Consider the following 23,119-nt stretch of genomic DNA (forward strand, 5'->3'; position numbering starts at 1 on the left):
GGTAAGTCACTATCATGGAACATTCCGATACACGTACGCGTAAAAGAGTTGGACTAAATCCTAAGTTTCAACTCAAAAATAAAGTTAGCGTCCTCAAAATTAAAGTCCTAGACACGGCAGTTTCCTCGGACGTGAGCAAAAACGTGCCTACTTAAAATGTCACATTTGCCACGATTGGCACCCATATGTCTGTATTAACGTTCTGTCTGGCCACTCGGTTTCCCAAGCTTCTCTTCAACATAATAAACCCAAACAGCAAAGAGTATACTAAACTACCCTGTTACTGCATGAATTCCAGGAGGAATGGTATCTGGCATGAAGTCACGACCTCTGTCTGCTACACCACACAGGCGGACTGGATCCACAAGAGGGAGGGACCTTCAACAGATCCAACAGGGACCTCTGAGGCTCGTTTCCTTGGGTAAAAGTCGGAAAACTCTCATGCAATTTCCTCAGAATTCAAGTAATAGTAATGAGTGGAAACAGAAGTCAAAGCTTAACACAACTGGAAGCAGCCTTCTCAAGCCTAATTCTTCTAAAGCAGACTTACACCACATGTATGAAAGGGTCAAACCAGGACCAGAACTTGCTGCTGGTGCAACTCCCGTCCTCCAGGTCAAAATCCACTGCAGGTCCCTCCGTAGTCGACTACTAAGTAACCAATGTGGGCAAAGGCCTGACATTAAAAGTGAAAGGTCTCAAGGCCGCTTTTCCCAGAATTCTCTACATATTGAACTCTGCCACCTAATCTCCTCCTGTTGCCAAAGAGTAGTGGGAAAAGGTTATACAAGCGTGCAAATATTCTGTTTTGAGTTCTCACCTTGAGCTCTCACAGAGAATTACTCACACCAAGCTACTAAACAAGCACAGCTGCTGTAGCACATGTCGGAGGGGTTCTGTCTGAGACGGTCTCACGGGGGAGGGGTGGGGCAGGGTGGGCGCTGTCTGTCTGCCTACAAAGGAGAGGTGAGGCTCACAGGAGGAGGCCCGAACCCTCAGCACTCTTCTCTTTTCACAATGACCGTTAGGCGGTTTCTCATCAATCGTGACAGCCGCAGACACGACCACCAGAAACATCATGACTCTACATGGTTACACAGCACGGGCCTGAGGCTCTGAGGGTGAGCAAACGCCACTCGACCTGTCTGACCGCCGGTATCAATGTCACACATCCCCTCAAGGAGCAGAACCTCAGAAAACTAGAGAAGACGGCCAGGCAAGCTGCCTCAGCAGGGCCCACACAGCGGGCTCCCATCTCTCCGAGAGAACGGGCTCCACAGACGTCACCAGACTCGCCTGAGTGAACCCGAAGGAAATTTCAGCATCATCAGGTATACATTCGACAGGCGGGTGGGGGGGATGAACTGGGAGACTGGGGTTGACGTATGTACACTACTGAGACTATGCGTAAAGTCAACAACGAGTAAGGACCTACTCTACAGCACAGGGCAGTCTACTCAGGGCTCTGTGGTGAAGTAAATGGGTAGGAAATCTAAAAAGAGGGATATATGTAGACACACACACACACACACACACACACACACGTATATATATATATATATAAATATAAATATATATATAAATATAAATATAAATATATATATAAATATAAATATATATATATATATATATATATATATATATGATGGATTCACTTTGCTGTACAGCAGACATTGACACAGCAGTGTAAAGCAACTGCTAACTGCTAAGTCGCTTCAGTCGTGTCCGACTCTGTGCGACCCCACAGACGGTAGCCCACCAGGCTCCCCTGTCCCTGGGATTCTCCAGGCAAGAATACTGGAGTGGGTTGCCATTTCCTTCTCCAGTGTATCAAAGGGAAAAGTGAAAGTGAAGTCGCTCAGTTGTGTCCGACTCTTAGCCACCCCATGGACCGTAGCCTACCAGGCTCCTCCATCCATGGGATTTTCCAGGCAAGAGTACTGGAGTGGGGTACCATTGCCTTCTCCAAGAAAAAGGAAAGCAACTAGACTCCAATAAATGAATGAATGGATGAATGAATTTTTCAAAGAGGAACACACTGGGCACCCTAGAACTTGTAGAAATGAGGAGTCCACACCCAGGGTGAGCACAGCGCTAGGGATGCCCTCGTGTTGCTCCACTGCCAATGGACCGCCTGGACCAGGCCTCTTCTACCCCAGAGATCTCGACGCAGAGGCGGGGAGGCCGCCAGTCGCGGTCTCGCCAGCGCTCTGCTCCTACTCACGCAGCCATCCCAAAGCTCAGATCAGCCGGAGAACAAGGGACCCACATTCCACCTCAGGACAACAGACACGTCCGCTGTCACTCACTTCGCGGACATCCCGCTGTGGTTGTCTGTTCGCTTCCTCGGACGCGAGGAGCTCCTTCCTGGCCGTGTCCGGGTCCTCCTCCGGCTCTCTCACGTAGGCCGAGAGGTTTGCCAGGCACTCCTTCGACTGGCTCTGCTCCCCTGACTGCCTCTCGATGACCTCCTGGAGCTCGATCACCTTAGCCAGGTCTTCCTCGTGGCTTGGGGAGCCGTCGGAGGATCTCTAAGGGGGAAAGGAAGCCTTAGACAGACAGCCTTGTTTTGGGAGGGAGGGAACACAGCATTTCCGGGCAATCGGTGAGGTCAAAACTTTCTTCTGCACTCTGGGAGCTCACACGACCCTCACGGCCACTCAGATCTACATGGTGCATTGCTGACAGGTCCCAACAGCCCCGCACAGACTGGATGGTAAGGCGAGAACCAGACAGAGAGCGAGACCGAGGACTTGCCTTTCCATTGGTGCTTGGCATGTTTACTTGCTCGGGATTTACATCAAGCACCCCGTCCGTTAGTAGCTTTCCCCAGTTATTCTGCTCTTTAAGAATCATCTGCTAAACGTGAAGTCCACCGGACTTTAGGAAGCATCACTACGAACAAAGCTAGTGGAGCTGATGGAATTCCAGTTGAGCTATCTCAAATCCTGAAAGATGATGCTGTGAAAGTGCTATATTCAATATGCCAGCAAATATGGAAAACTCAGCGGTGGCCACAGGACTGGAAATGGTCAGTTTTCATCCCAATCCCAAAGAAAGGCAATGCCAAAGAATGCTCAAACTACCGCACAATGGCACTCATCTCACGTGCTAGTAAAGTAATGCTTAAAATTCTCTAAGCCAGGCTTCAGCGATAGGTGAACCGTGAACTTCCAGATGTTCCAGCTGATTTTAGAAAAGGCAGAGGAACCAGAGATCAAATTGCCAATATCTGCTGGATCATCGAAAAAGCAAGAGAGTTCCCGAAAAACATCAATTTCTGCTTTATGGACTATGCCAAACAAAGCCTTTGACTGTGTGGATCACAATCAACTGTGGAAAATTCTGAAAGAGATGGGAATACCAGACCATCTGACCTCTCCCTTGGGAAACCTGTATGCAGGTCAGGAAGCAACAGTTAGAACTGGACATGGAACAACAGACTGGTTCCAAATAGGAAAAGGAGGACGTCAAGGCAGTGCGTCCTTGTCACCCTGCTTATTTAACTTAGACGCAGGGTACATCATGAGAGACGCTGGGCTGGAAGAAACACAAGCTGGAATCGAGACTGCCGGGAGAAACACCAATAACCTCAGATATGCAGATGACACCACCCTTACGGCAGAAAGTGGAAAAGAACTAAAGAGCCTCTTGATGAAAGTGAAAGAGGAGAGTGAAAAAGTTGGCTTAAAGCTCAACGTTCAGAAAACTAAGATCATGGCATCAGGTCCCATCACTTCATGGGAAATAGATGGGGAAACTGTGGAAACAGTGTCAGACTTTATGTTTGGGGGCTCCAAAATCACTGCTGATGGTGACTGCAGCCACGAAACTGAAAGACACTTACTCCTTGGAAGGAAGGTTATGGCCAACTTAGATGGCATATTTAAAGGCAGAGACACTACTTTGCCAACAAAAGTCCGTCTAGTCAAGGCTATGGTTTTTCCAGTGGTCATGTATGGATGTGAGAGTCGGACGGTGAAGAAAGCTGAGCGCCACAGAACTGATGCCTTTGAACTGTGGTGTGGGAGAAGACTCTTGAGAGTCCCTTGGAGTGCAAGGAGATCCGAATAGTCCATCCTAAAGGGGATCAATCCTGGGTGTTCATTGGAAGGACTGATGTTGAAGCTGAAACTCCAACACTTTGGCCACCTCATGCGAAGAGCTGACTCATTGGAAAAGACCCTAACGCTGGGTAGGATTGGAGGCAGGAAGAGAAGGGGACGACAGAGGATGACATGGTTGGATGGCATCACTGACTCGATGGACATGGGTCTGGGTAGACTCTGGGAGTTGGTGATGGACAGAGAGGCCTGGCATGCTGCAGATCATCGGGTTGCAAAGATTCGGACATGACTGAGCGACTGAACTGAACTGAACTGAACTGAACATCCACAAATTTGAACGCAATATTTTAGGGTAATAAGAACTTGACACTGGGACTTAAATTCCAACGTGGGAGTCACATGAAAAGGTGTTTACCTTCCTTCCTCAGGAATTCACCACTATAAAAGTCAGACACAGTTCAGTAAAAGCCGTTACCTGTCGATGCATAGAATCCTTATCTGCGATTTCATTTTCAAGTTTATCATTGAGGTCGTCGTGCACAGAGGTGGCTTCGCGCTGGGCGGCAAGGTAGCATCTCTCAAGGGTAGTGATTCGCACCTCCACGTCCGTGTTCTGGACCATGGCCTACACCGGGCATTGCAGAGTAGAAAAGGTAAGTCATTATCATGGAACATTCCGATACACGTACGCGTAAAAGAGTTGGACTAAATCCTAAGTTTCAACTCAAAAATAAAGTTAGCGTCCTCAAAATTAAAGTCCTAGACACGGCAGTTTCCTCGGACGTGAGCAAAAACGTGCCTACTTAAAATGTCACATTTGCCACGATTGGCACCCATATGTCTGTACTAACGTTCTGTCTGGCCACTCGGTTTCCCAAGCTTCTCTTCAACATAATAAACCCAAACAGCAAAGAGTATACTAAACTACCCTGTTACTGCATGAATTCCAGGAGGAATGGTATCTGGCATGAAGTCACGACCTCTGTCTGCTACACCACACAGGCGGACTGGATCCACAAGAGGGAGGGACCTTCAACAGATCCAACAGGGACCTCTGAGGCTCGTTTCCTCGGGTAAAAGTCGGAAAACTCTCATGCAATTTCCTCAGAATTCAAGTAATAGTAATGAGTGGAAACAGAAGTCAAAGCTTAACACAACTGGAAGCAGCCTTCTCAAGCCTAATTCTTCTAAAGCAGACTTACACCACATGTATGAAAGGGTCAAACCAGGACCAGAACTTGCTGCTGGTGCAACTCCCGTCCTCCAGGTCAAAATCCACTGCAGGTCCCTCCGTAGTCGACTACTAAGTAACCAATGTGGGCAAAGGCCTGACATTAAAAGTGAAAGGTCTCAAGGCCGCTTTTCCCAGAATTCTCTACATATTGAACTCTGCCACCTAATCTCCTCCTGTTGCCAAAGAGTAGTGGGAAAAGGTTATACAAGCGTGCAAATATTCTGTTTTGAGTTCTCACCTTGAGCTCTCACAGAGAATTACTCACACCAAGCTACTAAACAAGCACAGCTGCTGTAGCACATGTCGGAGGGGTTCTGTCTGAGATGGTCTCACGGGGGAGGGGTGGGGCAGGGTGGGCGCTGTCTGTCTGCCTACAAAGGAGAGGTGAGGCTCACAGGAGGAGGCCCGAACCCTCAGCACTCTTCTCTTTTCACAATGACCGTTAGGCGGTTTCTCATCAATCGTGACAGCCGCAGACACGACCACCAGAAACATCATGACTCTACATGGTTACACAGCACGGGCCTGAGGCTCTGAGGGTGAGCAAACGCCACTCGACCTGTCTGACCGCCGGTATCAATGTCACACATCCCCTCAAGGAGCAGAACCTCAGAAAACTAGAGAAGACGGCCAGGCAAGCTGCCTCAGCAGGGCCCACACAGCGGGCTCCCATCTCTCCGAGAGAACGGGCTCCACAGACGTCACCAGACTCGCCTGAGTGAACCCGAAGGAAATTTCAGCATCATCAGGTATACATTCGACAGGCGGGTGGGGGGGATGAACTGGGAGACTGGGGTTGACGTATGTACACTACTGAGACTATGCGTAAAGTCAACAACGAGTAAGGACCTACTCTACAGCACAGGGCAGTCTACTCAGGGCTCTGTGGTGAAGTAAATGGGTAGGAAATCTAAAAAGAGGGATATATGTAGACACACACACACGTGTATATATATATATATATATATATATATATATATATATATATATAAATATAAATATAAATATAAAAATAAAAATAAATATATATAAATATAAATATAAATATAAATATATATATATATATATGACGGATTCACTTTGCTGTACAGCAGACATTGACACAGCAGTGTAAAGCAACTGCTAACTGCTAAGTCGCTTCAGTCGTGTCCGACTCTGTGCGACCCCACAGACGGTAGCCCACCAGGCTCCCCTGTCCCTGGGATTCTCCAGGCAAGAATACTGGAGTGGGTTGCCATTTCCTTCTCCAGTGTATCAAAGGGAAAAGTGAAAGTGAAGTCGCTCAGTTGTGTCCGACTCTTAGCCACCCCATGGACCGTAGCCTACCAGGCTCCTCCATCCATGGGATTTTCCAGGCAAGAGTACTGGAGTGGGGTACCATTGCCTTCTCCAAGAAAAAGGAAAGCAACTAGACTCCAATAAATGAATGAATGGATGAATGAATTTTTCAAAGAGGAACACACTGGGCACCCTAGAGCTTGTAGAAATGAGGAGTCCACACCCAGGGTGAGCACAGCGCTAGGGATGCCCTCGTGTTGCTCCACTGCCAATGGACCGCCTGGACCAGGCCTCTTCTACCCCAGAGATCTCGACGCAGAGGCGGGGAGGCCGCCAGTCGCGGTCTCGCCAGCGCTCTGCTCCTACTCACGCAGCCATCCCAAAGCTCAGATCAGCCGGAGAACAAGGGACCCACATTCCACCTCAGGACAACAGACACGTCCGCTGTCACTCACTTCGCGGACATCCCGCTGTGGTTGTCTGTTCGCTTCCTCGGACGCGAGGAGCTCCTTCCTGGCCGTGTCCGGGTCCTCCTCCGGCTCTCTCACGTAGGCCGAGAGGTTTGCCAGGCACTCCTTCGACTGGCTCTGCTCCCCTGACTGCCTCTCGATGACCTCCTGGAGCTCGATCACCTTAGCCAGGTCTTCCTCGTGGCTTGGGGAGCCGTCGGAGGATCTCTAAGGGGGAAAGGAAGCCTTAGACAGACAGCCTTGTTTTGGGAGGGAGGGAACACAGCATTTCCGGGCAATCGGTGAGGTCAAAACTTTCTTCTGCACTCTGGGAGCTCACACGACCCTCACGGCCACTCAGATCTACATGGTGCATTGCTGACAGGTCCCAACAGCCCCGCACAGACTGGATGGTAAGGCGAGAACCAGACAGAGAGCGAGACCGAGGACTTGCCTTTCCATTGGTGCTTGGCATGTTTACTTGCTCGGGATTTACATCAAGCACCCCGTCCGTTAGTAGCTTTCCCCAGTTATTCTGCTCTTTAAGAATCATCTGCTAAACGTGAAGTCCACCGGACTTTAGGAAGCATCACTACAAACAAAGCTAGTGGAGCTGATGGAATTCCAGTTGAGCTATCTCAAATCCTAAAAGATGATGCTGTGAAAGTGCTATATTCAATATGCCAGCAAATATGGAAAACTCAGCGGTGGCCACAGGACTGGAAATGGTCAGTTTTCATCCCAATCCCAAAGAAAGGCAATGCCAAAGAATGCTCAAACTACCGCACAATGGCACTCATCTCACGTGCTAGTAAAGTAATGCTTAAAATTCTCTAAGCCAGGCTTCAGCGATAGGTGAACCGTGAACTTCCAGATGTTCCAGCTGATTTTAGAAAAGGCAGAGGAACCAGAGATCAAATTGCCAATATCTGCTGGATCATCGAAAAAGCAAGAGAGTTCCCGAAAAACATCAATTTCTGCTTTATGGACTATGCCAAACAAAGCCTTTGACTGTGTGGATCACAATCAACTGTGGAAAATTCTGAAAGAGATGGGAATACCAGACCATCTGACCTGTCTCTTGGGAAACCTGTATGCAGGTCAGGAAGCAACAGTTAGAACTGGACATGGAACAACAGACTGGTTCCAAATAGGAAAAGGAGGACGTCAAGGCAGTGCGTCCTTGTCACCCTGCTTATTTAACTTAGACGCAGGGTACATCATGAGAGACGCTGGGCTGGAAGAAACACAAGCTGGAATCGAGACTGCCGGGAGAAACATCAATAACCTCAGATATGCAGATGACACCACCCTTACGGCAGAAAGTGGAAAAGAACTAAAGAGCCTCTTGATGAAAGTGAAAGAGGAGAGTGAAAAAGTTGGCTTAAAGCTCAACGTTCAGAAAACTAAGATCATGGCATCAGGTCCCATCACTTCACGGGAAATAGATGGGGAAACTGTGGAAACAGTGTCAGACTTTATGTTTGGGGGCTCCAAAATCACTGCTGATGGTGACTGCAGCCACGAAACTGAAAGACGCTTACTCCTTGGAAGGAAGGTTATGGCCAACTTAGATGGCATATTTAAAGGCAGAGACACTACTTTGCCAACAAAAGTCCGTCTAGTCAAGGCTATGGTTTTTCCAGTGGTCATGTATGGATGTGAGAGTCGGACGGTGAAGAAAGCTGAGCGCCACAGAACTGATGCCTTTGAACTGTGGTGTGGGAGAAGACTCTTGAGAGTCCCTTGGAGTGCAAGGAGATCCAAACAGTCCATCCTAAAGGGGATCAATCCTGGGTGTTCATTGGAAGGACTGATGTTGAAGCTGAAACTCCAACACTTTGGCCACCTCATGCGAAGAGCTGACTCACTGGAAAAGACCCTAACGCTGGGTAGGATTGGAGGCAGGAAGAGAAGGGGACGACAGAGGATGACATGGTTGGATGGCATCACTGACTCGATGGACATGGGTCTGGGTAGACTCTGGGAGTTGGTGATGGACAGAGAGGCCTGGCGTGCTGCAGATCATCGGGTTGCAAAGATTCGGACACGACTGAGCGACTGAACTGAACTGAACATCCACAAATTTGAACGCAATATTTTAGGGTAATAAGAACTTGACACTGGGACTTAAATTCCAACGTGGGAGTCACATGAAAAGGTGTTTACCTTCCTTCCTCAGGAATTCACCACTATAAAAGTCAGACACAGTTCAGTAAAAGCCGTTACCTGTCGATGCATAGAATCCTTATCTGCGATTTCATTTTCAAGTTTATCATTGAGGTCGTCGTGCACAGAGGTGGCTTCGCGCTGGGCGGCAAGGTAGCATCTCTCAAGGGTAGTGATTCGCACCTCCACGTCCGTGTTCTGGACCATGGCCTACACCGGGCATTGCAGAGTAGAAAAGGTAAGTCACTATCATGGAACATTCCGATACACGTACGCGTAAAAGAGTTGGACTAAATCCTAAGTTTCAACTCAAAAATAAAGTTAGCGTCCTCAAAATTAAAGTCCTAGACACGGCAGTTTCCTCGGACGTGAGCAAAAACGTGCCTACTTAAAATGTCACATTTGCCACGATTGGCACCCATATGTCTGTATTAACGTTCTGTCTGGCCACTCGGTTTCCCAAGCTTCTCTTCAACATAATAAACCCAAACAGCAAAGAGTATACTAAACTACCCTGTTACTGCATGAATTCCAGGAGGAATGGTATCTGGCATGAAGTCACGACCTCTGTCTGCTACACCACACAGGCGGACTGGATCCACAAGAGGGAGGGACCTTCAACAGATCCAACAGGGACCTCTGAGGCTCGTTTCCTTGGGTAAAAGTCGGAAAACTCTCATGCAATTTCCTCAGAATTCAAGTAATAGTAATGAGTGGAAACAGAAGTCAAAGCTTAACACAACTGGAAGCAGCCTTCTCAAGCCTAATTCTTCTAAAGCAGACTTACACCACATGTATGAAAGGGTCAAACCAGGACCAGAACTTGCTGCTGGTGCAACTCCCGTCCTCCAGGTCAAAATCCACTGCAGGTCCCTCCGTAGTCGACTACTAAGTAACCAATGTGGGCAAAGGCCTGACATTAAAAGTGAAAGGTCTCAAGGCCGCTTTTCCCAGAATTCTCTACATATTGAACTCTGCCACCTAATCTCCTCCTGTTGCCAAAGAGTAGTGGGAAAAGGTTATACAAGCGTGCAAATATTCTGTTTTGAGTTCTCACCTTGAGCTCTCACAGAGAATTACTCACACCAAGCTACTAAACAAGCACAGCTGCTGTAGCACATGTCGGAGGGGTTCTGTCTGAGACGGTCTCACGGGGGAGGGGTGGGGCAGGGTGGGCGCTGTCTGTCTGCCTACAAAGGAGAGGTGAGGCTCACAGGAGGAGGCCCGAACCCTCAGCACTCTTCTCTTTTCACAATGACCGTTAGGCGGTTTCTCATCAATCGTGACAGCCGCAGACACGACCACCAGAAACATCATGACTCTACATGGTTACACAGCACGGGCCTGAGGCTCTGAGGGTGAGCAAACGCCACTCGACCTGTCTGACCGCCGGTATCAATGTCACACATCCCCTCAAGGAGCAGAACCTCAGAAAACTAGAGAAGACGGCCAGGCAAGCTGCCTCAGCAGGGCCCACACAGCGGGCTCCCATCTCTCCGAGAGAACGGGCTCCACAGACGTCACCAGACTCGCCTGAGTGAACCCGAAGGAAATTTCAGCATCATCAGGTATACATTCGACAGGCGGGTGGGGGGGATGAACTGGGAGACTGGGGTTGACGTATGTACACTACTGAGACTATGCGTAAAGTCAACAACGAGTAAGGACCTACTCTACAGCACAGGGCAGTCTACTCAGGGCTCTGTGGTGAAGTAAATGGGTAGGAAATCTAAAAAGAGGGATATATGTAGACACACACACACGTGTATATATATATATATATATATATATATATATATATATATATAAATATAAATATAAATATAAAAATAAAAATAAATATATATAAATATAAATATAAATATAAATATATATATATATATATGACGGATTCACTTTGCTGTACAGCAGACATTGACACAGCAGTGTAAAGCAACTGCTAACTGCTAAGTCGCTTCAGTCGTGTCCGACTCTGTGCGACCCCACAGACGGTAGCCCACCAGGCTCCCCTGTCCCTGGGATTCTCCAGGCAAGAATACTGGAGTGGGTTGCCATTTCCTTCTCCAGTGTATCAAAGGGAAAAGTGAAAGTGAAGTCGCTCAGTTGTGTCCGACTCTTAGCCACCCCATGGACCGTAGCCTACCAGGCTCCTCCATCCATGGGATTTTCCAGGCAAGAGTACTGGAGTGGGGTACCATTGCCTTCTCCAAGAAAAAGGAAAGCAACTAGACTCCAATAAATGAATGAATGGATGAATGAATTTTTCAAAGAGGAACACACTGGGCACCCTAGAGCTTGTAGAAATGAGGAGTCCACACCCAGGGTGAGCACAGCGCTAGGGATGCCCTCGTGTTGCTCCACTGCCAATGGACCGCCTGGACCAGGCCTCTTCTACCCCAGAGATCTCGACGCAGAGGCGGGGAGGCCGCCAGTCGCGGTCTCGCCAGCGCTCTGCTCCTACTCACGCAGCCATCCCAAAGCTCAGATCAGCCGGAGAACAAGGGACCCACATTCCACCTCAGGACAACAGACACGTCCGCTGTCACTCACTTCGCGGACATCCCGCTGTGGTTGTCTGTTCGCTTCCTCGGACGCGAGGAGCTCCTTCCTGGCCGTGTCCGGGTCCTCCTCCGGCTCTCTCACGTAGGCCGAGAGGTTTGCCAGGCACTCCTTCGACTGGCTCTGCTCCCCTGACTGCCTCTCGATGACCTCCTGGAGCTCGATCACCTTAGCCAGGTCTTCCTCGTGGCTTGGGGAGCCGTCGGAGGATCTCTAAGGGGGAAAGGAAGCCTTAGACAGACAGCCTTGTTTTGGGAGGGAGGGAACACAGCATTTCCGGGCAATCGGTGAGGTCAAAACTTTCTTCTGCACTCTGGGAGCTCACACGACCCTCACGGCCACTCAGATCTACATGGTGCATTGCTGACAGGTCCCAACAGCCCCGCACAGACTGGATGGTAAGGCGAGAACCAGACAGAGAGCGAGACCGAGGACTTGCCTTTCCATTGGTGCTTGGCATGTTTACTTGCTCGGGATTTACATCAAGCACCCCGTCCGTTAGTAGCTTTCCCCAGTTATTCTGCTCTTTAAGAATCATCTGCTAAACGTGAAGTCCACCGGACTTTAGGAAGCATCACTACAAACAAAGCTAGTGGAGCTGATGGAATTCCAGTTGAGCTATCTCAAATCCTAAAAGATGATGCTGTGAAAGTGCTATATTCAATATGCCAGCAAATATGGAAAACTCAGCGGTGGCCACAGGACTGGAAATGGTCAGTTTTCATCCCAATCCCAAAGAAAGGCAATGCCAAAGAATGCTCAAACTACCGCACAATGGCACTCATCTCACGTGCTAGTAAAGTAATGCTTAAAATTCTCTAAGCCAGGCTTCAGCGATAGGTGAACCGTGAACTTCCAGATGTTCCAGCTGATTTTAGAAAAGGCAGAGGAACCAGAGATCAAATTGCCAATATCTGCTGGATCATCGAAAAAGCAAGAGAGTTCCCGAAAAACATCAATTTCTGCTTTATGGACTATGCCAAACAAAGCCTTTGACTGTGTGGATCACAATCAACTGTGGAAAATTCTGAAAGAGATGGGAATACCAGACCATCTGACCTGTCTCTTGGGAAACCTGTATGCAGGTCAGGAAGCAACAGTTAGAACTGGACATGGAACAACAGACTGGTTCCAAATAGGAAAAGGAGGACGTCAAGGCAGTGCGTCCTTGTCACCCTGCTTATTTAACTTAGACGCAGGGTACATCATGAGAGACGCTGGGCTGGAAGAAACACAAGCTGGAATCGAGACTGCCGGGAGAAACATCAATAACCTCAGATATGCAGATGACACCACCCTTACGGCAGAAAGTGGAAAAGAACTAAAGAGCCTCTTGATGAAAGTGAAAGAGGAGAGTGAAAAAGTTGGCTTAAAGCTCAACGTTCAGAAAACTAAGATCATGGCATCAGGTCCCATCACTTCACGGGAAATAGATGGGGAAACTGTGGAAACAGTGTCAGACTTTATGTTTGGGGGCTCCAAAATCACTGCTGATGGTGACTGCAGCCACGAAACTGAAAGACGCTTACTCCTTGGAAGGAAGGTTATGGCCAACTTAGATGGCATATTTAAAGGCAGAGACACTACTTTGCCAACAAAAGTCCGTCTAGTCAAGGCTATGGTTTTTCCAGTGGTCATGTATGGATGTGAGAGTCGGACGGTGAAGAAAGCTGAGCGCCACAGAACTGATGCCTTTGAACTGTGGTGTGGGAGAAGACTCTTGAGAGTCCCTTGGAGTGCAAGGAGATCCAAACAGTCCATCCTAAAGGGGATCAATCCTGGGTGTTCATTGGAAGGACTGATGTTGAAGCTGAAACTCCAACACTTTGGCCACCTCATGCGAAGAGCTGACTCACTGGAAAAGACCCTAACGCTGGGTAGGATTGGAGGCAGGAAGAGAAGGGGACGACAGAGGATGACATGGTTGGATGGCATCACTGACTCGATGGACATGGGTCTGGGTAGACTCTGGGAGTTGGTGATGGACAGAGAGGCCTGGCGTGCTGCAGATCATCGGGTTGCAAAGATTCGGACACGACTGAGCGACTGAACTGAACTGAACATCCACAAATTTGAACGCAATATTTTAGGGTAATAAGAACTTGACACTGGGACTTAAATTCCAACGTGGGAGTCACATGAAAAGGTGTTTACCTTCCTTCCTCAGGAATTCACCACTATAAAAGTCAGACACAGTTCAGTAAAAGCCGTTACCTGTCGATGCATAGAATCCTTATCTGCGATTTCATTTTCAAGTTTATCATTGAGGTCGTCGTGCACAGAGGTGGCTTCGCGCTGGGCGGCAAGGTAGCATCTCTCAAGGGTAGTGATTCGCACCTCCACGTCCGTGTTCTGGACCATGGCCTACACCGGGCATTGCAGAGTAGAAAAGGTAAGTCACTATCATGGAACATTCCGATACACGTACGCGTAAAAGAGTTGGACTAAATCCTAAGTTTCAACTCAAAAATAAAGTTAGCGTCCTCAAAATTAAAGTCCTAGACACGGCAGTTTCCTCGGACGTGAGCAAAAACGTGCCTACTTAAAATGTCACATTTGCCACGATTGGCACCCATATGTCTGTATTAACGTTCTGTCTGGCCACTCGGTTTCCCAAGCTTCTCTTCAACATAATAAACCCAAACAGCAAAGAGTATACTAAACTACCCTGTTACTGCATGAATTCCAGGAGGAATGGTATCTGGCATGAAGTCACGACCTCTGTCTGCTACACCACACAGGCGGACTGGATCCACAAGAGGGAGGGACCTTCAACAGATCCAACAGGGACCTCTGAGGCTCGTTTCCTTGGGTAAAAGTCGGAAAACTCTCATGCAATTTCCTCAGAATTCAAGTAATAGTAATGAGTGGAAACAGAAGTCAAAGCTTAACACAACTGGAAGCAGCCTTCTCAAGCCTAATTCTTCTAAAGCAGACTTACACCACATGTATGAAAGGGTCAAACCAGGACCAGAACTTGCTGCTGGTGCAACTCCCGTCCTCCAGGTCAAAATCCACTGCAGGTCCCTCCGTAGTCGACTACTAAGTAACCAATGTGGGCAAAGGCCTGACATTAAAAGTGAAAGGTCTCAAGGCCGCTTTTCCCAGAATTCTCTACATATTGAACTCTGCCACCTAATCTCCTCCTGTTGCCAAAGAGTAGTGGGAAAAGGTTATACAAGCGTGCAAATATTCTGTTTTGAGTTCTCACCTTGAGCTCTCACAGAGAATTACTCACACCAAGCTACTAAACAAGCACAGCTGCTGTAGCACATGTCGGAGGGGTTCTGTCTGAGACGGTCTCACGGGGGAGGGGTGGGGCAGGGTGGGCGCTGTCTGTCTGCCTACAAAGGAGAGGTGAGGCTCACAGGAGGAGGCCCGAACCCTCAGCACTCTTCTCTTTTCACAATGACCGTTAGGCGGTTTCTCATCAATCGTGACAGCCGCAGACACGACCACCAGAAACATCATGACTCTACATGGTTACACAGCACGGGCCTGAGGCTCTGAGGGTGAGCAAACGCCACTCGACCTGTCTGACCGCCGGTATCAATGTCACACATCCCCTCAAGGAGCAGAACCTCAGAAAACTAGAGAAGACGGCCAGGCAAGCTGCCTCAGCAGGGCCCACACAGCGGGCTCCCATCTCTCCGAGAGAACGGGCTCCACAGACGTCACCAGACTCGCCTGAGTGAACCCGAAGGAAATTTCAGCATCATCAGGTATACATTCGACAGGCAGGTGGGGGGGATGAACTGGGAGACTGGGGTTGACGTATGTACACTACTGAGACTATGCGTAAAGTCAACAACGAGTAAGGACCTACTCTACAGCACAGGGCAGTCTACTCAGGGCTCTGTGGTGAAGTAAATGGGTAGGAAATCTAAAAAGAGGGATATATGTAGACACACACACACACACACACACACACACACGTATATATATATATATAAATATAAATATATATATAAATATAAATATATATATAAATATAAATATAAATATAAATATAAATATATATATATATATATGACGGATTCACTTTGCTGTACAGCAGACACTGACACAGCAGTGTAAAGCAACTGCTAACTGCTAAGTCGCTTCAGTCGTGTCCGACTCTGTGCGACCCCACAGACGGTAGCCCACCAGGCTCCCCTGTCCCTGGGATTCTCCAGGCAAGAATACTGGAGTGGGTTGCCATTTCCTTCTCCAGTGTATCAAAGGGAAAAGTGAAAGTGAAGTCGCTCAGTTGTGTCCGACTCTTAGCCACCCCATGGACCGTAGCCTACCAGGCTCCTCCATCCATGGGATTTTCCAGGCAAGAGTACTGGAGTGGGGTACCATTGCCTTCTCCAAGAAAAAGGAAAGCAACTAGACTCCAATAAATGAATGAATGGATGAATGAATTTTTCAAAGAGGAACACACTGGGCACCCTAGAACTTGTAGAAATGAGGAGTCCACACCCAGGGTGAGCACAGCGCTAGGGATGCCCTCGTGTTGCTCCACTGCCAATGGACCGCCTGGACCAGGCCTCTTCTACCCCAGAGATCTCGACGCAGAGGCGGGGAGGCCGCCAGTCGCGGTCTCGCCAGCGCTCTGCTCCTACTCACGCAGCCATCCCAAAGCTCAGATCAGCCGGAGAACAAGGGACCCACATTCCACCTCAGGACAACAGACACGTCCGCTGTCACTCACTTCGCGGACATCCCGCTGTGGTTGTCTGTTCGCTTCCTCGGACGCGAGGAGCTCCTTCCTGGCCGTGTCCGGGTCCTCCTCCGGCTCTCTCACGTAGGCCGAGAGGTTTGCCAGGCACTCCTTCGACTGGCTCTGCTCCCCTGACTGCCTCTCGATGACCTCCTGGAGCTCGATCACCTTAGCCAGGTCTTCCTCGTGGCTTGGGGAGCCGTCGGAGGATCTCTAAGGGGGAAAGGAAGCCTTAGACAGACAGCCTTGTTTTGGGAGGGAGGGAACACAGCATTTCCGGGCAATCGGTGAGGTCAAAACTTTCTTCTGCACTCTGGGAGCTCACACGACCCTCACGGCCACTCAGATCTACATGGTGCATTGCTGACAGGTCCCAACAGCCCCGCACAGACTGGATGGTAAGGCGAGAACCAGACAGAGAGCGAGACCGAGGACTTGCCTTTCCATTGGTGCTTGGCATGTTTACTTGCTCGGGATTTACATCAAGCACCCCGTCCGTTAGTAGCTTTCCCCAGTTATTCTGCTCTTTAAGAATCATCTGCTAAACGTGAAGTCCACCGGACTTTAGGAAGCATCACTACGAACAAAGCTAGTGGAGCTGATGGAATTCCAGTTGAGCTATCTCAAATCCTGAAAGATGATGCTGTGAAAGTGCTATATTCAATATGCCAGCAAATATGGAAAACTCAGCGGTGGCCACAGGACTGGAAATGGTCAGTTTTCATCCCAATCCCAAAGAAAGGCAATGCCAAAGAATGCTCAAACTACCGCACAATGGCACTCATCTCACGTGCTAGTAAAGTAATGCTTAAAATTCTCTAAGCCAGGCTTCAGCGATAGGTGAACCGTGAACTTCCAGATGTTCCAGCTGATTTTAGAAAAGGCAGAGGAACCAGAGATCAAATTGCCAATATCTGCTGGATCATCGAAAAAGCAAGAGAGTTCCCGAAAAACATCAATTTCTGCTTTATGGACTATGCCAAACAAAGCCTTTGACTGTGTGGATCACAATCAACTGTGGAAAATTCTGAAAGAGATGGGAATACCAGACCATCTGACCTCTCCCTTGGGAAACCTGTATGCAGGTCAGGAAGCAACAGTTAGAACTGGACATGGAACAACAGACTGGTTCCAAATAGGAAAAGGAGGACGTCAAGGCAGTGCGTCCTTGTCACCCTGCTTATTTAACTTAGACGCAGGGTACATCATGAGAGACGCTGGGCTGGAAGAAACACAAGCTGGAATCGAGACTGCCGGGAGAAACACCAATAACCTCAGATATGCAGATGACACCACCCTTACGGCAGAAAGTGGAAAAGAACTAAAGAGCCTCTTGATGAAAGTGAAAGAGGAGAGTGAAAAAGTTGGCTTAAAGCTCAACGTTCAGAAAACTAAGATCATGGCATCAGGTCCCATCACTTCATGGGAAATAGATGGGGAAACTGTGGAAACAGTGTCAGACTTTATGTTTGGGGGCTCCAAAATCACTGCTGATGGTGACTGCAGCCACGAAACTGAAAGACACTTACTCCTTGGAAGGAAGGTTATGGCCAACTTAGATGGCATATTTAAAGGCAGAGACACTACTTTGCCAACAAAAGTCCGTCTAGTCAAGGCTATGGTTTTTCCAGTGGTCATGTATGGATGTGAGAGTCGGACGGTGAAGAAAGCTGAGCGCCACAGAACTGATGCCTTTGAACTGTGGTGTGGGAGAAGACTCTTGAGAGTCCCTTGGAGTGCAAGGAGATCCGAATAGTCCATCCTAAAGGGGATCAATCCTGGGTGTTCATTGGAAGGACTGATGTTGAAGCTGAAACTCCAACACTTTGGCCACCTCATGCGAAGAGCTGACTCATTGGAAAAGACCCTAACGCTGGGTAGGATTGGAGGCAGGAAGAGAAGGGGACGACAGAGGATGACATGGTTGGATGGCATCACTGACTCGATGGACATGGGTCTGGGTAGACTCTGGGAGTTGGTGATGGACAGAGAGGCCTGGCATGCTGCAGATCATCGGGTTGCAAAGATTCGGACATGACTGAGCGACTGAACTGAACTGAACTGAACTGAACATCCACAAATTTGAACGCAATATTTTAGGGTAATAAGAACTTGACACTGGGACTTAAATTCCAACGTGGGAGTCACATGAAAAGGTGTTTACCTTCCTTCCTCAGGAATTCACCACTATAAAAGTCAGACACAGTTCAGTAAAAGCCGTTACCTGTCGATGCATAGAATCCTTATCTGCGATTTCATTTTCAAGTTTATCATTGAGGTCGTCGTGCACAGAGGTGGCTTCGCGCTGGGCGGCAAGGTAGCATCTCTCAAGGGTAGTGATTCGCACCTCCACGTCCGTGTTCTGGACCATGGCCTACACCGGGCATTGCAGAGTAGAAAAGGTAAGTCATTATCATGGAACATTCCGATACACGTACGCGTAAAAGAGTTGGACTAAATCCTAAGTTTCAACTCAAAAATAAAGTTAGCGTCCTCAAAATTAAAGTCCTAGACACGGCAGTTTCCTCGGACGTGAGCAAAAACGTGCCTACTTAAAATGTCACATTTGCCACGATTGGCACCCATATGTCTGTACTAACGTTCTGTCTGGCCACTCGGTTTCCCAAGCTTCTCTTCAACATAATAAACCCAAACAGCAAAGAGTATACTAAACTACCCTGTTACTGCATGAATTCCAGGAGGAATGGTATCTGGCATGAAGTCACGACCTCTGTCTGCTACACCACACAGGCGGACTGGATCCACAAGAGGGAGGGACCTTCAACAGATCCAACAGGGACCTCTGAGGCTCGTTTCCTCGGGTAAAAGTCGGAAAACTCTCATGCAATTTCCTCAGAATTCAAGTAATAGTAATGAGTGGAAACAGAAGTCAAAGCTTAACACAACTGGAAGCAGCCTTCTCAAGCCTAATTCTTCTAAAGCAGACTTACACCACATGTATGAAAGGGTCAAACCAGGACCAGAACTTGCTGCTGGTGCAACTCCCGTCCTCCAGGTCAAAATCCACTGCAGGTCCCTCCGTAGTCGACTACTAAGTAACCAATGTGGGCAAAGGCCTGACATTAAAAGTGAAAGGTCTCAAGGCCGCTTTTCCCAGAATTCTCTACATATTGAACTCTGCCACCTAATCTCCTCCTGTTGCCAAAGAGTAGTGGGAAAAGGTTATACAAGCGTGCAAATATTCTGTTTTGAGTTCTCACCTTGAGCTCTCACAGAGAATTACTCACACCAAGCTACTAAACAAGCACAGCTGCTGTAGCACATGTCGGAGGGGTTCTGTCTGAGACGGTCTCACGGGGGAGGGGTGGGGCAGGGTGGGCGCTGTCTGTCTGCCTACAAAGGAGAGGTGAGGCTCACAGGAGGAGGCCCGAACCCTCAGCACTCTTCTCTTTTCACAATGACCGTTAGGCGGTTTCTCATCAATCGTGACAGCCGCAGACACGACCACCAGAAACATCATGACTCTACATGGTTACACAGCACGGGCCTGAGGCTCTGAGGGTGAGCAAACGCCACTCGACCTGTCTGACCGCCGGTATCAATGTCACACATCCCCTCAAGGAGCAGAACCTCAGAAAACTAGAGAAGACGGCCAGGCAAGCTGCCTCAGCAGGGCCCACACAGCGGGCTCCCATCTCTCCGAGAGAACGGGCTCCACAGACGTCACCAGACTCGCCTGAGTGAACCCGAAGGAAATTTCAGCATCATCAGGTATACATTCGACAGGCGGGTGGGGGGGATGAACTGGGAGACTGGGGTTGACGTATGTACACTACTGAGACTATGCGTAAAGTCAACAACGAGTAAGGACCTACTCTACAGCACAGGGCAGTCTACTCAGGGCTCTGTGGTGAAGTAAATGGGTAGGAAATCTAAAAAGAGGGATATATGTAGACACACACACACACACACGTGTATATATATATATATATAAATATAAATATAAATATAAATATATATATAAATATAAATATATATAAATATAAATATAAATATAAATATATATATATATATATGACGGATTCACTTTGCTGTACAGCAGACATTGACACAGCAGTGTAAAGCAACTGCTAACTGCTAAGTCGCTTCAGTCGTGTCCGACTCTGTGCGACCCCACAGACGGTAGCCCACCAGGCTCCCCTGTCCCTGGGATTCTCCAGGCAAGAATACTGGAGTGGGTTGCCATTTCCTTCTCCAGTGTATCAAAGGGAAAAGTGAAAGTGAAGTCGCTCAGTTGTGTCCGACTCTTAGCCACCCCATGGACCGTAGCCTACCAGGCTCCTCCATCCATGGGATTTTCCAGGCAAGAGTACTGGAGTGGGGTACCATTGCCTTCTCCAAGAAAAAGGAAAGCAACTAGACTCCAATAAATGAATGAATGGATGAATGAATTTTTCAAAGAGGAACACACTGGGCACCCTAGAGCTTGTAGAAATGAGGAGTCCACACCCAGGGTGAGCACAGCGCTAGGGATGCCCTCGTGTTGCTCCACTGCCAATGGACCGCCTGGACCAGGCCTCTTCTACCCCAGAGATCTCGACGCAGAGGCGGGGAGGCCGCCAGTCGCGGTCTCGCCAGCGCTCTGCTCCTACTCACGCAGCCATCCCAAAGCTCAGATCAGCCGGAGAACAAGGGACCCACATTCCACCTCAGGACAACAGACACGTCCGCTGTCACTCACTTCGCGGACATCCCGCTGTGGTTGTCTGTTCGCTTCCTCGGACGCGAGGAGCTCCTTCCTGGCCGTGTCCGGGTCCTCCTCCGGCTCTCTCACGTAGGCCGAGAGGTTTGCCAGGCACTCCTTCGACTGGCTCTGCTCCCCTGACTGCCTCTCGATGACCTCCTGGAGCTCGATCACCTTAGCCAGGTCTTCCTCGTGGCTTGGGGAGCCGTCGGAGGATCTCTAAGGGGGAAAGGAAGCCTTAGACAGACAGCCTTGTTTTGGGAGGGAGGGAACACAGCATTTCCGGGCAATCGGTGAGGTCAAAACTTTCTTCTGCACTCTGGGAGCTCACACGACCCTCACGGCCACTCAGATCTACATGGTGCATTGCTGACAGGTCCCAACAGCCCCGCACAGACTGGATGGTAAGGCGAGAACCAGACAGAGAGCGAGACCGAGGACTTGCCTTTCCATTGGTGCTTGGCATGTTTACTTGCTCGGGATTTACATCAAGCACCCCGTCCGTTAGTAGCTTTCCCCAGTTATTCTGCTCTTTAAGAATCATCTGCTAAACGTGAAGTCCACCGGACTTTAGGAAGCATCACTACAAACAAAGCTAGTGGAGCTGATGGAATTCCAGTTGAGCTATCTCAAATCCTAAAAGATGATGCTGTGAAAGTGCTATATTCAATATGCCAGCAAATATGGAAAACTCAGCGGTGGCCACAGGACTGGAAATGGTCAGTTTTCATCCCAATCCCAAAGAAAGGCAATGCCAAAGAATGCTCAAACTACCGCACAATGGCACTCATCTCACGTGCTAGTAAAGTAATGCTTAAAATTCTCTAAGCCAGGCTTCAGCGATAGGTGAACCGTGAACTTCCAGATGTTCCAGCTGATTTTAGAAAAGGCAGAGGAACCAGAGATCAAATTGCCAATATCTGCTGGATCATCGAAAAAGCAAGAGAGTTCCCGAAAAACATCAATTTCTGCTTTATGGACTATGCCAAACAAAGCCTTTGACTGTGTGGATCACAATCAACTGTGGAAAATTCTGAAAGAGATGGGAATACCAGACCATCTGACCTGTCTCTTGGGAAACCTGTATGCAGGTCAGGAAGCAACAGTTAGAACTGGACATGGAACAACAGACTGGTTCCAAATAGGAAAAGGAGGACGTCAAGGCAGTGCGTCCTTGTCACCCTGCTTATTTAACTTAGACGCAGGGTACATCATGAGAGACGCTGGGCTGGAAGAAACACAAGCTGGAATCGAGACTGCCGGGAGAAACATCAATAACCTCAGATATGCAGATGACACCACCCTTACGGCAGAAAGTGGAAAAGAACTAAAGAGCCTCTTGATGAAAGTGAAAGAGGAGAGTGAAAAAGTTGGCTTAAAGCTCAACGTTCAGAAAACTAAGATCATGGCATCAGGTCCCATCACTTCACGGGAAATAGATGGGGAAACTGTGGAAACAGTGTCAGACTTTATGTTTGGGGGCTCCAAAATCACTGCTGATGGTGACTGCAGCCACGAAACTGAAAGACGCTTACTCCTTGGAAGGAAGGTTATGGCCAACTTAGATGGCATATTTAAAGGCAGAGACACTACTTTGCCAACAAAAGTCCGTCTAGTCAAGGCTATGGTTTTTCCAGTGGTCATGTATGGATGTGAGAGTCGGACGGTGAAGAAAGCTGAGCGCCACAGAACTGATGCCTTTGAACTGTGGTGTGGGAGAAGACTCTTGAGAGTCCCTTGGAGTGCAAGGAGATCCAAACAGTCCATCCTAAAGGGGATCAATCCTGGGTGTTCATTGGAAGGACTGATGTTGAAGCTGAAACTCCAACACTTTGGCCACCTCATGCGAAGAGCTGACTCACTGGAAAAGACCCTAACGCTGGGTAGGATTGGAGGCAGGAAGAGAAGGGGACGACAGAGGATGACATGGTTGGATGGCATCACTGACTCGAT

At 48.6% G+C, this 23,119-nt stretch overlaps 1 protein-coding gene across 7 annotated transcripts in view; it reads right to left on the minus strand.

Moving 5' to 3' along the window:
• LOC145504501 (liprin-alpha-1-like) overlaps positions 1-23,119 on the minus strand; it is an 82,589-nt gene that overhangs the window by 14,593 nt on the left and 44,877 nt on the right. For all 7 annotated transcript variants that reach the window (XM_081485565.1, XM_081485512.1, XM_081485558.1 and 4 more), the window contains 9 exons: positions 21,164-21,385; positions 18,686-18,835; positions 16,453-16,674; positions 13,971-14,120; positions 11,748-11,969; positions 9,258-9,407; positions 7,035-7,256; positions 4,543-4,692; positions 2,310-2,531 (listed from right to left, as the gene is read on the minus strand). In XM_081485565.1, coding sequence (XP_081341691.1) covers positions 2,310-2,531; positions 4,543-4,692; positions 7,035-7,256; positions 9,258-9,407; positions 11,748-11,969; positions 13,971-14,120; positions 16,453-16,674; positions 18,686-18,835; positions 21,164-21,385 — 1,710 coding nt within the window. The remainder of the gene's footprint in view (positions 1-2,309; positions 2,532-4,542; positions 4,693-7,034; positions 7,257-9,257; positions 9,408-11,747; positions 11,970-13,970; positions 14,121-16,452; positions 16,675-18,685; positions 18,836-21,163; positions 21,386-23,119) is intronic.

Source organism: Giraffa tippelskirchi, chromosome 1, assembly GCF_054371585.1.
Source record: "Giraffa tippelskirchi isolate mGirTip1 chromosome 1, T2T-mGirTip1v1.2.pri, whole genome shotgun sequence".
Taxonomy (NCBI): Eukaryota; Metazoa; Chordata; class Mammalia; order Artiodactyla; family Giraffidae; genus Giraffa; species Giraffa tippelskirchi.